This window comes from Pterocles gutturalis, unplaced genomic scaffold (assembly GCF_000699245.1).
Source record: "Pterocles gutturalis isolate BGI_N339 unplaced genomic scaffold, ASM69924v1 scaffold8075, whole genome shotgun sequence".
NCBI lineage: Eukaryota > Metazoa > Chordata > Aves > Pterocliformes > Pteroclidae > Pterocles > Pterocles gutturalis.
In genome coordinates, this window is record NW_010143335.1 from 48 (window position 1) to 13,974 (window position 13,927).

The following is a 13,927-nucleotide window of genomic DNA, read 5'->3' on the forward strand; positions in this document are numbered from 1 at the left end:
GCCCGCCCCCATTACACTGGTTCCGTCGCGGAGATCTGGCTGTCAGCTGGAAGTTTTTAGTCAAAACACACTTAACAAGTTCTCACTTGCGGGAGGGTTCGCTTTTCTACCGTTCCTTCGCTTTTGCTCTGTTTCAGGCGGCTTTGTTACCCGTGCCTCAGCGGCCTGAGATAGCTTTTCTACCGTTCCTTCGCTTTTGCTTTGTTACCCGTGCCTCAGCGGCCTGAGGTGAGGATCATTGCAAGGCAGAGCAGGGGTGTGACCCTCACTGCTCTTTTCACCATTATGGTTATTTCAGGGCTGTGCAGAGTATGCTGAGAGGTAATAAACGCTTTCTGTGTACATCTTGTGATGCTCTAAGTTTGTTTAGCTTTTTGGCTAGGCCTGTGGGTTTTTTCTTTCTTTTGTTCTCTTCCCCCAAATCCCTCTGCTTTCCCTTAAGGACAATTTCTCAATTCCCCTCCCTACCTATTCTTATTCTCTTTTCTGCTACCTACAAGCTGTCTCCAAATCTCCACTCTTGACTCTACTCCCCAGTTTACCATAGTCCGTGTGTATTGCTCCTAAATGCCACAGAATTTTTCATCTGTACTCTCTTGCCCAGGCAGGGTTGTTTTCTGGTTCATTTGGGGTGTTTTTGTTTGGTTTTTTTTTTTTGTTTTGTTTTTTTTTTGTTTTTTTTCCTGCACATAATCTGACTCTGTCCATTTCTTTTTACAATTTGAAGATGGCATGGGCAGAAGTGCATTTATTTGGGCATCATGGTACCTTTTATCCCTCCTGTGGTGAGGAAGCCCCTCTGTGAGCACTTTTTAGAAGCACTTACACCACTCAAAGCACCATCAAGTGTCTTGTTTCTGCAATAGTGCCTTGACTATTTCTTGTCTAAACTTTTTTTCCCCTCTTAGGTGGCTGCTGTAACACCATACTACACCCAAAAACGTCTCCTTCCAAAGCCAAGCTGCTGTGACCAAAGCCTGGCCTTGCTCCCTGTGTCTTCTCCGCTCCCGATCATCTCTGGGATGCTTTGCTTTCCTACAGTCCTTTGTCTCCTGTGCGCCTTAGCCAGATGGCTCCAGTTTGCTAAACATTCCTGTCTTGCTTGTGAGTGCGAAACGACGACCGTGCAGCTGTAGAAAAATGTGTTCTTTGGCCTTTTTCCCCTTGCAGTGCCTCTCTGGCAGGAGGGGAGTGATTGGAAGGTGGAGGAGAGGGGAGCGAGAGGGAACGTGCCCTTTTACTGCTGGCTTTTAAGACACAAAGAGAAAAAGGGAAAACATGAAATCACCCCAGCTGCCCTGCCCTTGCTCACTGCAAGCCTTTGTGCAAAACCCCAGCACCTGTGTTGGCTGAGCCAGAGCTACACCAAGATGCAAGCAGAGCAGAAGAAAAGCTTTTGTTTTCTCCTCCCCTGTTTTTTATCTCTAAATCCACCCCAGACGGGAGCTGCAGGCCCTGCGCATTCCTTAACAGCCACAGGCCTGCCTAACCGCAAGGTGGGCTCTTGTGAAAATTCCACACCTGGGGAAGGCAGCTGCAGCCTGCAGTGGGATCAAAACCCACTGCTCAATCTCCTCTGCCCTCCGCTCTGCTTTTTGGGGGTCTTGTGTAATCTGTGTCCCCCTCCTTGCTTCCTCAAGGCTGCAAGCAGTGGGTGACACTGGCAGGAGCCTGTGACCCGGCACCTTTGAGTGAGGATGCACAGGAGGAATGAAAGAACAGTGCAGGAGAGGAAAATTCATCGCCATCATAAAATACTTCCTGTTTCCACCCCATATCCAGAGCAATGCCGTGCGTTCTTGTCCATGTTAGAAACATGAAACCTGTTGTACTTCTGTTTTAAATACATCTAGTCACAGAAACTCCATTCCAGGGGCCACTCCATTAACTTTCTTACCCTACATCAACTCATGTTTTCCCCATTTTGCCACATTCTTTACTTAATGTTTTGGGGTTTTTTTTAATGTTTTTTTAATTTAATAAGTACTGCTCCTCTTGCTTAACAACTACCTGCCACATAAGACCAAAACGCAAGATTATTACTTTTATGACAACCTTTGTCATACTGTGTACCTTATATGCTGAAATCATTTTTTGCTGATATGTTCTCAATGCTGCTGGCTGAGTGAGAGCAACATCTTTGTCACCAAATTCTGTTTTAATATTGCCCTGTGGCTCCAAACTTCAGCTCTGATTATATTAAGGCCTTGCCTCTAGTGCCGTCACCCCAAGTTTTTGGTGAGTTTTTTCCTTTTCCATTTTTACCTCAACTTTTGCATTTCTTTTTATAAAGACTTTTACACATTTTTGGCACCCAGTCTGCCTGGCTCAGGGAGAATTTGAGCCTTTTTCCATTTCGTCCCATCTCTAATCGCCAGCAGGCGGGAGAGCTCCTTCCCATCGCCTTGCTCTTTCATCCCTACTACCTCAGATACTGCTGCTGCTTCTTCAGCTTCTTGTGCTTTGAATAATAAACCAAATATTCCTCGAGAAGCTTCTTACCTTTAGATCTGGTGATCCCTGAACATGTATCCGAGGGGGGGTTATTTTGGTTTGAGGGGATCACTCGAGCAGGACTTTTGCCTTGAAGTTTCCCTTCAGCTGGTGGCATGCCCGGCCGTGAGGGGACGGTCACTGCTGTTTCCGGCTTGAGCCGGTGGATTTGCACAGGGAGCGGTGCCAAGTATAACCACCCCATAACTGTCACAGAACCAAAACAATTAATTAATGTGGGCCTCTCATTTTCCACTTGTTGAGCCACACACAAACTTCCAGGGCCCTTTCTCCTGCAGCACACTCAAGTATTAAGTGATAAAGGACTTACTTGTTACACAGCAGTGTCACCCTTCCCGCAGTCCCACACGCATAATTGTTGTCTTTATGCTTGATCTGTTTTTTACTTCTGGATATTTTCCATCTCCAGCAGAAATATGGACTTTTAGAAAAGGTGACGTGATGTCCTTTAACCACAATTTTCCACTTAGTTGCTGCTTCACTTTACCAAAGACACACATCTAATGATCACCAGAAAAACTCACCATTCTCTTCCAATTCATACTTACTTTTTTTCAGCAGCAGAATCTTGCCATCAGTCCTGTATTTCCTGTACTCCTGTGCAAAAATCACTCATTTTCTGCTTTCAACTTTAAAAAATGCATATTCGCTGCCACGTTGTGGTCTTCCAGATATCACCTCTGATGTCTTTATTCTTTATCAGCTTCCTAATAATTTGTTCTCTGTACTTTTCCCAGTGTCACCCTACGCCACCTTCCAGCTCGTGTCTGTTGCTGCCTCCCTCACACCTACCCTTAAGGCTAAGTTAGGTTTAAATTTTCAACCAACCAGTCAGGTTTATCTTTTCTAACCATTTCCCCTTTTCCAAGGAGCATTCTCTTCGTCTGCATACTTTCAAACCCACCAACCCATTTTTTTAAATCAGTTCTTATCAAGTGAATAAAAATATGCCTAAATACACCAAATTTTGCTTCATTCTGGAGCAAACGTATGACAAGCATGCCACTGGAGCTGACAGAAAATCTGGAGCAGGAAAACATTGTGGACTAAGCAGCCTCCACAGGCTGCTCCTTTTCTAGAGCCACTCTAATTTGAAATAGATCCTTATCGCTAACGAGGCAGATGCTATTGTTACTGGGAGGCCAGTGCCTAGAAGTTGTGATTTAATTTTTTTTTTTTTCTGTAGCAATTTTGGCATTACAGCAGTGATTTATTTTACCCAAAGCAGGCAAGTGGAAATGACGTGTGTGCACCCTACACCCCTGTGATCAGCAACCTGGCTGGACTCCGGCCTCCGCGCTGGTCCTGCAGCCGTAAGAGAGCAGCGTCGTGCCAGCGAGCCTTGCTGGGAAGGCAGAAAACCTTTGGGTTGAGCAGGAATTTAAAGCAGTTTTGGCAATGGATGTTGCTTGAAGCGTATGGTCAGCTCTAGCGCTGGCTCACTCACCTCTCCGTGGGAAATCTCGTCGACTGGCTTTTCTTCGAGATGTGTCAGCCACAGCCCAGGCTCCTGCTCAAAATATCCACCTGGTGATGCTGGAGGAGACCAGGAGAATCAGACACATTTCCTTGGAGGATGGGGCAGAACACTCGACTCCCGTTTTGGCAGAGAAGGTGCATGAAATGCCTCATGTTTGATGATCACGATGTATGGAAACACACGAAGAAGGGCTGGGAAGCAGAAGAGCTGCACATCACCATAAATTCACGCAGTGGTGATGCCACAACCTTGCAGAGTGCTGAAGAGGCCGAGCACCTGCTCCCTTCTCAGGCTGGCTGCTTTTGGGGAGGTACGTGGTTTCCCCGCACGACTTGCTCTCACACAAACGGGAGGTGGCCGGTGCTGACAGATTATTCACTTCAGGCCATCTTTAGTGACAGAGAGCATTTGCAGCAGGCAACACTGAAATGACCGATTTTCCTTTACAGGTGAGACCCAAACGTACCAGCTGCATCTGCTGAGATGATCTTTTCAGCTCCCTTCCCGCTGTTCTCTGCAGCATTGCAATAAAACACATTTAACAGTGCTCTGCTCCATGTTTGTTAATGCTCTGAACCCTGGGAGCTTAGTAAAACTCTGCTTCATGACAGTATCTCCTGTTAAGCCTTGCAGGGGGCTGCAGCAGGACAACTAAGCATGCAAGAGCCAGGCTTTACCGTTCTCTCCGCTTGCTCAGCTCAAGGATTGAGCCTTCCCCAAGCCCCCTCTCCCCTTTCCAATTTGCAACTAGGGCACAACGCTCGCTGCAGCTGGGACAGCGACTGCACACTTGGACAAATTCCCCTTTGGAAAGTACTGAATGGAGCGGGAGCTGGGTTTATTTCTGTCACTGTTTCAGTGGAATTTAGCAGCTGGAAATGAGGAAGAGAAACCGGCGCCACGTGACCAAAGCTTTCCACAGATGACGGTTGTGCATTGCAGCCGGAGTTATTGCAGCAGATCCCAGTTCCATGAGGGTGGCAAGCAGAGGCCCTTGGAAAACACAAGCGTAGACAACTCTGAGTTAAATTTTCTCAGATATCCACAGGGCTTTAGTCACGCTGCTGGAAGCCAAGTGGTTTAATCAATCTCCTGCTGCGGTTGCATGCCCACCACCACAGTTTTCCTGCAGTGGCTCCTTACGGGTTATCTACCCACAGAGCTGGGCTGGGACACGGGCAGCAAAGCTGGACCTCCTGGGATGAAGGCGCCTCATCCCCAGGCTCCATCCTGTGGTTGTTGGAGCTTGCACATGGCCCTCAGGCCACATCAAACCGTTGCCTGGAGTTTCTATCAGCGCACAGCATCTTGTGCAAGCCTCTGCGTTGGCACCTTATTAAAAGAAAGCGGCGTGCGAAGGGCTCACACTCCTGCTGATGCTGCTTGGCTGGAGATGCCGTTCTGTTGGCCTAGGATCAGGTAGCGGCAGAGGATCAGCATCTTCCAAAGAGCAGAAAGGCCAAGCTCTCTGTGCCAGACCGACTGCGTAAAGCCAGAGCTCAGAGCGCTTGCCAGCCCGAACATCTCCTGACAGCTTCATCCCCACGTAGCGCATGGCAGCTCTGACCAAACTCCTGCCACGTGGCACCTCACCATCATCACGTACCTACCTGCGGCCAACAGCCATCTCACCTAAGGGCAGTTCCGTGTCTGGAGGCCAGAGGTGTTGGAAGAGTGTCCTGGGAGGGATCTGATTTTAAGCTTACTGCCCCCAAAATTAAACCCTCGTGCATCTGTGAAACACATCAAGTGAGCAACGCCAGGGGCACGGCTGTAACAGCTTTTCTGCTCTGCAGCGAACGCTTCCGACAAGGCAACCAGCTTCAGGTGCCTTTGTCCTCCAGAACAACTTACGCTGGAATGAAATGCAGCACAACAATCACAGCCACCCTTTCGGCAGTGAGATGCCAACATCTGCAATTGGTTTTAAGCGCTTTCAGGATGCTCAGCAAGTTAACAGCACTTTTTAGACACCATTTTGTCTTTACCAGAAAAAAAATGGTCTATAGGGTTGGAACCAAAAGCTCTGCTGGGTCTCAGGAATGCAGCAACAACCAGTGTAAGTTACTACTGGCTTAAACCCACCTTGTGCACACTAAAAACCACCTCTGCAGAGCAATCCCTTCTCCTGAGCCCCTCCTGCCGCACGGCCTCTTTGGCTGCCAGCTCCTGTACCAGGGAGTGCTGATCCCCCGCAAAAGATTTTTCCACACAACAACATCTGCTCCTGGACCTGAGGCTTCTTGAGAAAATCAGGTTAAAAACTGAACGTGTTAACGCATGCAGACAGAGTGCAACGTCTGGTATCAGTGTACTCCCTGACCCCGTTCACAGAAATAGCCGATCCGTTGCTGAAAACACTTTCCTAGAAAGAAACCAGCCCTAGGCAGACATCTGGCCTGGAAATTTTCTGTTTGACTTCTTCAGGTTTGGGGACATTTTCAGCAATAAACACGGACGTAAGCGATGCATCTGCTCCTCCTTGCCCGTGCCTTTGATAGCGTGCACAGCCTCAGTGCAAGGGCTTCCAGCAGTGGAAATGACTTCTAACACAGCTCTTTCCTGCCGAGCTGCATTAACTCCCTGCCATGTCCATGAGCCTGCCCAGAAAACGTTGTTTAAAGGCCTTACAGAACCAAGACTGGAAAGAAAAAAAAAAACCAACACACCCAAACTTTAAGTATTTTTTGGGGAAATTTGCTGCCTCCCTGCTTAGGCTTTGCTATAACATTAGGTAGGAGTAACCCCAGCTCACCTCTCCTCACATAAAACCAGGCTCCCACAAATCACATTCCCACAGGAACATCTTTTAATCAATAATCCCCTCCTCTGTTTCATAAATCTCTTAGCTCTTTGTATTTTAATACCCTTCAGGAGGAGACGTGTTGCAAACGTCTTCCAGGCCCACGGGCCACGTTCTGAGGAGCCACAGCAGCGTGTAAACCTGAGCTGTTCTAGAAGGCGACTGAAAAGTAACGGCACCTTGGTATGGGTGCAGGTAAGCAAGCGGCACGTGGCAAGCAGTGCGAGGGGAGCAGAGGAAGCAGCTTGGCCCAAGACTGGTGCCAGATACGATCCTCGTGGTGACATTTGTGGGAAGCTGCACCTCCAGGTAACACACCCACAGCTGGAGACCTCCAGGTCTCGTGCATAAACTGCTCACAGCGCTCCACATGCAGCTTAACTGATCTAGCTTAAGAAAATGCAAAGCTTGCCATGCTGCAGACCCACCTTTTCACAGCCTTTGGATAATTCTGAAAAAAACCTTAAAACCTCTGAAAACTCCCTTCCTGGCACTTGCAGGACACTGACAGGGCAAATTCCCACCCCCCTGGAACATTATAACATTAAAGGCTAAAACGAAGAGGGGAAAGACTTTCTCATCTCTCCTCTATCCCCATCCTCATCATTCCTCTTCCTTCCCACCAGTGGTTTTCCAACTCTGTCAGCCAAAAGATTCTATCTCCCCGAACAAATTTCCCTGCCCTGACACACTTTGATTCCCGTGGCTGATCAAAGGTTCTAGCAATTTCTTCCCTTCTGATTCAAAGGCAATCGATAAATAAATCACAGTCCTCCATGGCACGGCTCCGGTGTCACACGCTCCTGTTCCCAGCAGGGTCTGATGCTGCAGAGCGGACATTCGTTGGGTGCTACACCGACTGGCAAGTATTTGGCCTCATGTACACACACACTCACATTCATCTAATTCAACTATTTAACTGCTACCAACCATCACGTACCCGCTCACGTTCTGGCTCAGAAATGACTTTTACAAGAAGAGCACCCACACGACCTTCTGCGCAGGTTTAACAAACGCACCTTGAGACCCGCTGGGTGGGGGTTTCCATGCGGACGAGCCTTTTGGAGACCTCGAGAGCGCCCATCGCCAAACCACTGCGCCCCACGGCGAGGCCGGGAGGCGAAGCGGCTGAGGAGTCGCTGGATGTCATACAAGCAGATACATACATGTGCATATTAAGGGCGAGAATTTTTTTTTTTTTTAACAAAACATCAGAGAAAAGTGTTTTATTGTTACTAAAAAAACCCCAAACAATGCTCTAGTGTTTTAGGCCATGGATTCTCCAGCTCAGATTCACGGCGTGGAACACGTTAACAGGGAAAGCGTCTCGTGGACATCTCCCCTCCAGCCACAACCAGGCACCCTCCTCCCTTCCCCTTGGTGATCAAATAACATCCTTATGCAAGTACAGCAATTTTGTTTACATGTAAAAGTAAGATTAGGAAAGTATTTAATGTATTTGTAGCCTTTTTTTTTGTTTGTTTCTTGTTTTTCCTTTTTTGTTTTGTTTTCTTTTTTTTAAAAAGAAGTGACTTAGCAGCTGGAAAGAAAAAGACAGCATCATGTGAGCAGCTAGCGCTGCACAGACCACCAGCAAACGCTCCACAGGTTACTCGCGGTCCAAGACCACAGTTCACAAACTACATTTCAGGGCTCCACAAACTTTGCAGACTGTATCAACGGCAGATGCTTCTTCACAGTGAGAGCCAGCAGGTCATCTTTGGTTGTTGAAGAGAGACACACAAGAGACTTAATGCACTCGGCAGCAGCTCAGTTTGGAGGACTGTGCGGCGTCGGGACGCGGTCGAGGTCCCTTTGGGCACACAGAAAACACGCGCTCTGACTGCACGGCAAAGCGACCACTGTTAATCCGTACCCGGGCTGCACTCGCACTGCCGACACCGTCACGGCGCAGGCAGAGCACTGCATCGCTTGTTCCACCTCTTGGCTCCAGCAGGGCGCTTTCATTTTCACCCGGACGGGTTTTTGGGTTCCTTAGGCACAGCAAGGCAACCGGCAGATGCGAAGGGCAGCGGCGGCAGAAGCGGGGCAGCAACAGACGCACAAGCCACGGCGAAGGGCTGTCGGTTCTCTGCTCGAGCAGCTGTGACCCCCGCAGCTACCAGGGTCCCAAGTCCCCAGGACAACGCCGCTGATCCAAGTCACACGAGAGACACTGCGGCCACACGGCTGGAAAAAACCGAGCTGGGATCAAGCACCGACCACCCCGAGGCGTCTCCCAGCCTCACGGAAACGTGCTGGGAACCAAACGCACCTACACGGGACAGCAGCCCAGCCAGCTGCTCATCGGCCATTAAGTTCTCTCTGCACAAAACGTCCCCCAAGCCGCACCCCCTTTTTTTTTTTTTTTTTTTTTTTTTTAAACAACAATTGCTCTCACCCCTCTTTTTTGGTAGACACACATACGTACACACGCTATATGTACACAATTTGGAACCGAGGATCTACGCAATGAAGAGGAAGCCAGCACCGCTCAGAGATGCTGCACACATTCAGCAGCTGTCAAAGGAGAAGTCGTTTTACTTTCTTTTAAACTTGCAATGTTTGTCTTTATTTTGTTCTTTATATTTTGAAAGTGAAAAGAAATAGTATTGAGTCAATTTCTTTTTTTCTTTTTTTTTTTTTTTTTTTTAAATATTTGTTCTATGTATTTACAAGCCTTAAAGTTGCTCTAAAGGTTCTGAAAGTATCACTAGTACTTTTTCCCCAGGGTAGCACTGTTTTGAATGAGTTATTTTCGGAGCACTCTGGTCCGCAGCGGTTTTCTCAAATGCATTTCCGTCTGTTCCAAGGTTATGTACGTTTTGATTACTATTTTCTTTTTAAATTTCTGAAGCAAGCTGAGAGGCAGGCAGAAAAATTCTGATGACAATTAAAAAAAAAAATTGATCTCTTCCTCATCTAGCTTACCCCAATCCCCTTGAAAAGTTTTGTCTATTTATCATGCTTTGAAACAAAACTGAGGTGCATATGAAGGGGAGGGAAATTTATTTCTCTGCTTTTGTTCTATTATACAATTTGTTTACAGAAACTGCAAATTTAAAAATTACACTGGCATTTGCAGTCCTTAAAATAATAAATTAAAAGTTTTCAACTTTTTTTTTTTGCGCTAAACAGATTTGTTTCGCTTTGTATTTTTGTTAAGTATGAGTCCTTGTTTAAAAAGAAAAGAAAAAAAAAGATTAAAACAGAAAATATTTTCTATAAATAATACATGTATTTTGGTTTAGTGCTCCCGCCCTCAGGTTTGAAGTTTACTTTTTTTTTTTTCAAGTACCTTTTTTCCTCCATGATCACCTTTGTGTTTATCTATTTTTACCTCTCCCACTCGTGCATGTGTGGGGGGAAAGGGGGGGTCTGCGCGAGAATTGGCCTTGCTGCACTGTGATTGGCGAAGACGTGAAACTTTTTAAAAAAATACTTAAATTGTTTCTTTTTTTTTTTTCTCTCTGTATTTTAAGTTTTAATTATCCTCTGACTCCTCTTCGGCCTCTCGTAGCCACGTGAAGAACGCTGTGACAGATTTTAGCGCTACTCCTTTCCCGTTCTGCTCCGCTGGGTCCTTGCTGCTCTCCCACTTGTAGAAGGCATCCTCCGATATTACCTCCTCGTCATACAGGCAATCAAAAAACATCCGCAACAAATCTGCAATAATGGAACAACGGGAGAGAACAGCTGTTAGCGCTGCGCAGTTTAAGTCCGCGGACAAAGCCGTGGCTATGGATAAGGGGATTAACGTGACCTCTAAGGCCAGAGATGCAGATACAAGTAAAAGGAAGATCTGTTACTGAGTTATTGCTTCCTGGCTGGTGACACACAGCTGAGAGGGAAAACGGGTCCCTCTGATGCCGTTGGGTAACACATGCTCGGCAGGAAAGGGAAAGCTGGGAAAGCAGCCGTGGAAACGTATTATCTAGGGATTGGCCGGCAAACAGAACCCACAGCAGCCCATCCTCCTCTCGCTGGACTGTGCAGCCTAACTCCTCTCCAACACCTGATTTTTTGTGGCTCAGCAGGAGGGATAACGAAGGACTAGTGCCTTAAAGCTAAGGATGATCGAGTCGGGTGGTTTTGGGCTCATTCTGATTTTCTGCTCCAGACTCCCCGGGCATCCCTGGTTCTTTGGCAGCTCCCTTCCTCTTTTGCAATAAGTTTTCTGCAGTGTCTCACCAGTTGTCCCACTCATTTTATTCCCTCCGAGTCCACAGATATCTGTGGTACAGCGATGCCATTGCAACACCCGGTGCTCTCATATGTCCAGGAATTGTAAACTCAACAGATTATTTTTTACTGCTCTTTTTTCCCCCCTCTTTTTATCAACAGAGACTTGTCTTTCCTTCTGCACGGCTGCTTACAGGAGCAACCAAGAGAAGAGCTGGCCTCTGGCCAAGCATCTGGGGACCTGCACTGCTCTAAAAGGTGGAATCTGGACAAGCAGAAACCACCGCACGCTGTTTTCACTCATCTGCCACGTGCAAAGGTAAGGAGAAGCACATCCTCCTCCACCTCATCTGCCATGTACAAAGGTAAGGAGAAGCACATCCTCCTCCAGTCTCTACCACTAGACTTCACTCTCGCAGAAACAACCTTTCCTCGTACTGTCAGGGTTCAAATCCCCAGCACAGAGACAACACTTACTAGGAGGTTGATCAAGTTTTACTATTGATGCTTGTAGTGCATAAAGTGCTTGTAGTTCCTTCTCTGTGTCTGAGTCTAGGTACTTGAGTAAGATCGGCACTCTCTGTTTGATAACAGCAGTGTCCACACGGAAGCTAGAAGAGTCCACTGAGGGAAGAGAAGAAAACGGGGTCAGCTTTGGTACACGGCAGCCGGGGCGGATCTTTAATTGCATTTATTTATTCAAATAGAAATCACAGGTACAGGTTAGTGCGGAGAGAAACAACAGGAAATATTTCTGATCCATGGCTTTTTCTGGAAGACTTGATCCTTCCAGTTTCCCCAATTCAACCAGTATCTGCAGTGACCCTGGCCATCACCAGCCTGCTGACACAGGCAGAAGGATTACCACCTTACTTTGCAGGGCAAATCCAGTTGTCTATGAAAACACAACGATGTCCAAAGTGTGTACAAAGGCTAGGGCTAAAATTTAAGTTATACAGAAGGTGTTTAGAAAAGTGTGGGCAAATCGTTGTGTTTTCATAGACAACTGGATGTCCAAAGTGTGTACAAAGGCTAGGGCTAAAATTTAAGTTATACAGAAGGTGTTTAGAAAAGTGTATCTTTTTTTTCCCCTAAAAATACTAAGGCAGAAACAGAATCATAAGCTGCACATGCCACAGGGAAGCAGGAATATATAAAAATACACATTAGAAGTCCATCAGCAATGCGGATAAATTATTCAGCAGCTTTTAAGTAGATCATACAACACAATAAAGTGATTATTTTGAAAACAAAAGGGAAAACCCCTCAATCAGAGGCAAGGTCAAAACATAAAACAGAGCAAGATGTTTCTGATACACACCAGGGAACCCTTAGCCATTTGTCATCAAATCCCGTGTCACTTCGCCACCAACACTAGGTGGCATCAGAAGAGTTCTGTTCTGAGGGAGAAGAAAGGAGCTGGTCTGGCTTTCCCCTCCCAACAAGATGAAGTTCAGCCCATTCTCTCCACCAAGCGTGACTTTTACAGCGAAGAGCAGAACCGGGTGCTTTACAAGCACAATTTTTTGCTTTGCCAGATGCCAACAGTAAAGTCAAAGAAAACAAAGTGAACGGACCAGATGTTTCTGGCTGCAGCGCTTTCTTCAAGCCCCCTGAGGGTCTGAGGCTCACACATCTGACGTGGGAACCCACCCTTTCCTCCACTCCCAGCAGCCTGCTGGACATTCAACTAATCCATGTAAAATGTCTTTCCAAAAATGCAACTTTGGAAATAAAACTATTAACAAGACAGAGGCGCAGGCTGGCTTCTCTTCTGCAACCCACGCCCAACTCGCACGTGGCAATCTGCGATGGTGGAGCACCCACGCGTACTTCCTGACACAGGAGTGGAAATGCTAATTATCTTTGTAAAGTCTAGTGCATTTCCACCTTCACTAGAAAAATCAATGAACAATCTGACGTTACTCAGAGTCGTCACACAAGGTCACCGGGACACGTCAGAGCCTCGAGAACACCGTAACCGGCAAAGCGCCCGGCTGTCACGCGGGGAATGCTCCCGCTCTCGAGTGCTAGAATTCAGTACAGTCCAAAAGTCTTAGTGGGTGGTAAAAACCAGTCTCAGGGAGGGAAAGTGATATAAACCTGCAAAACGTAAAATAATTCTTTGCCCGTTTGGTTTGTAAGGTGTTTACACTGCAAGTTACTCACCTATAATAGCTGCTTTACAAACTGCTGTCATTAAAGCTCTAAGGAATGTAGGTGAACTCATCTGGCTTTCATCTAGATTAGCCTGAAATCAAGAGTAAATGGACCGGTTAAAAACACGCCGCTGTGTGAGAGCAACCGCCTCCAAACTCCACCGCTGAATCTGGCAGCAAGTTCAAGTTCAGCAAAAGCTGCTGCAGTAGAAATCCAGTTCACCCCTCTGCAAAAACTCAGCGTTCCCCCTCACTTCTTGAAACTGGCTCAGGTACGTCAACACACAACCGTTCTTGGGCGATCAACACATCACTGAACTACTCCCACAAGTCATTTGTCTTGAGAAACAAACTAAAAAACTCTTGGCTTTTGCAATGCCCTTATACATTTTCTAAGAGTTTTAGGCTTTTTCAAATTTTACAGCATGCTCCCAGGGTGGAGATTTGGTTTTTTTTGTGGAAGAGATTCAGAGAATGGCTATGTAACTCATCCGAGACTACAAAGAGCCTGCGGGTGTCCCCAGATTTTCAGTGCTGCTTTCATTGCACTCCTGAATTCTCTAACGGCAGTAGAAAAATAACATTTCTAACACATTGCTCCAGTAGCAGAAATAACTGAATTGAAGCTGACCAAGATTTAGCTGTAAGCACAGGTAAAGATGAATCAGGCTGAGTACCATTTCAGACATTAGATTTAAAATCTCGCTTAAAGGTTGCAGCCAGAGACAGAGGGCAAAAGGCCAGTAGGCAATGAGATAACTTTTGTCCCTACTTTGGGAAGAAAGAGTG

At 46.8% G+C, this 13,927-nt stretch overlaps 1 protein-coding gene across 1 annotated transcript in view; it reads right to left on the minus strand.

Annotated features, from left to right (window-relative positions):
* Positions 1–9,358: 9,358 nt before the first annotated feature.
* EIF4G3 (eukaryotic translation initiation factor 4 gamma, 3) overlaps positions 9,359–13,927 on the minus strand; it is a gene marked incomplete at its 5' end in the record, with an annotated part of 45,673 nt that continues 41,104 nt past the window's right edge. The window contains 3 exons of the mRNA XM_010084691.1: positions 9,359–10,463; positions 11,457–11,603; positions 13,149–13,230. Coding sequence (XP_010082993.1) covers positions 10,282–10,463; positions 11,457–11,603; positions 13,149–13,230 — 411 coding nt within the window. The remainder of the gene's footprint in view (positions 10,464–11,456; positions 11,604–13,148; positions 13,231–13,927) is intronic.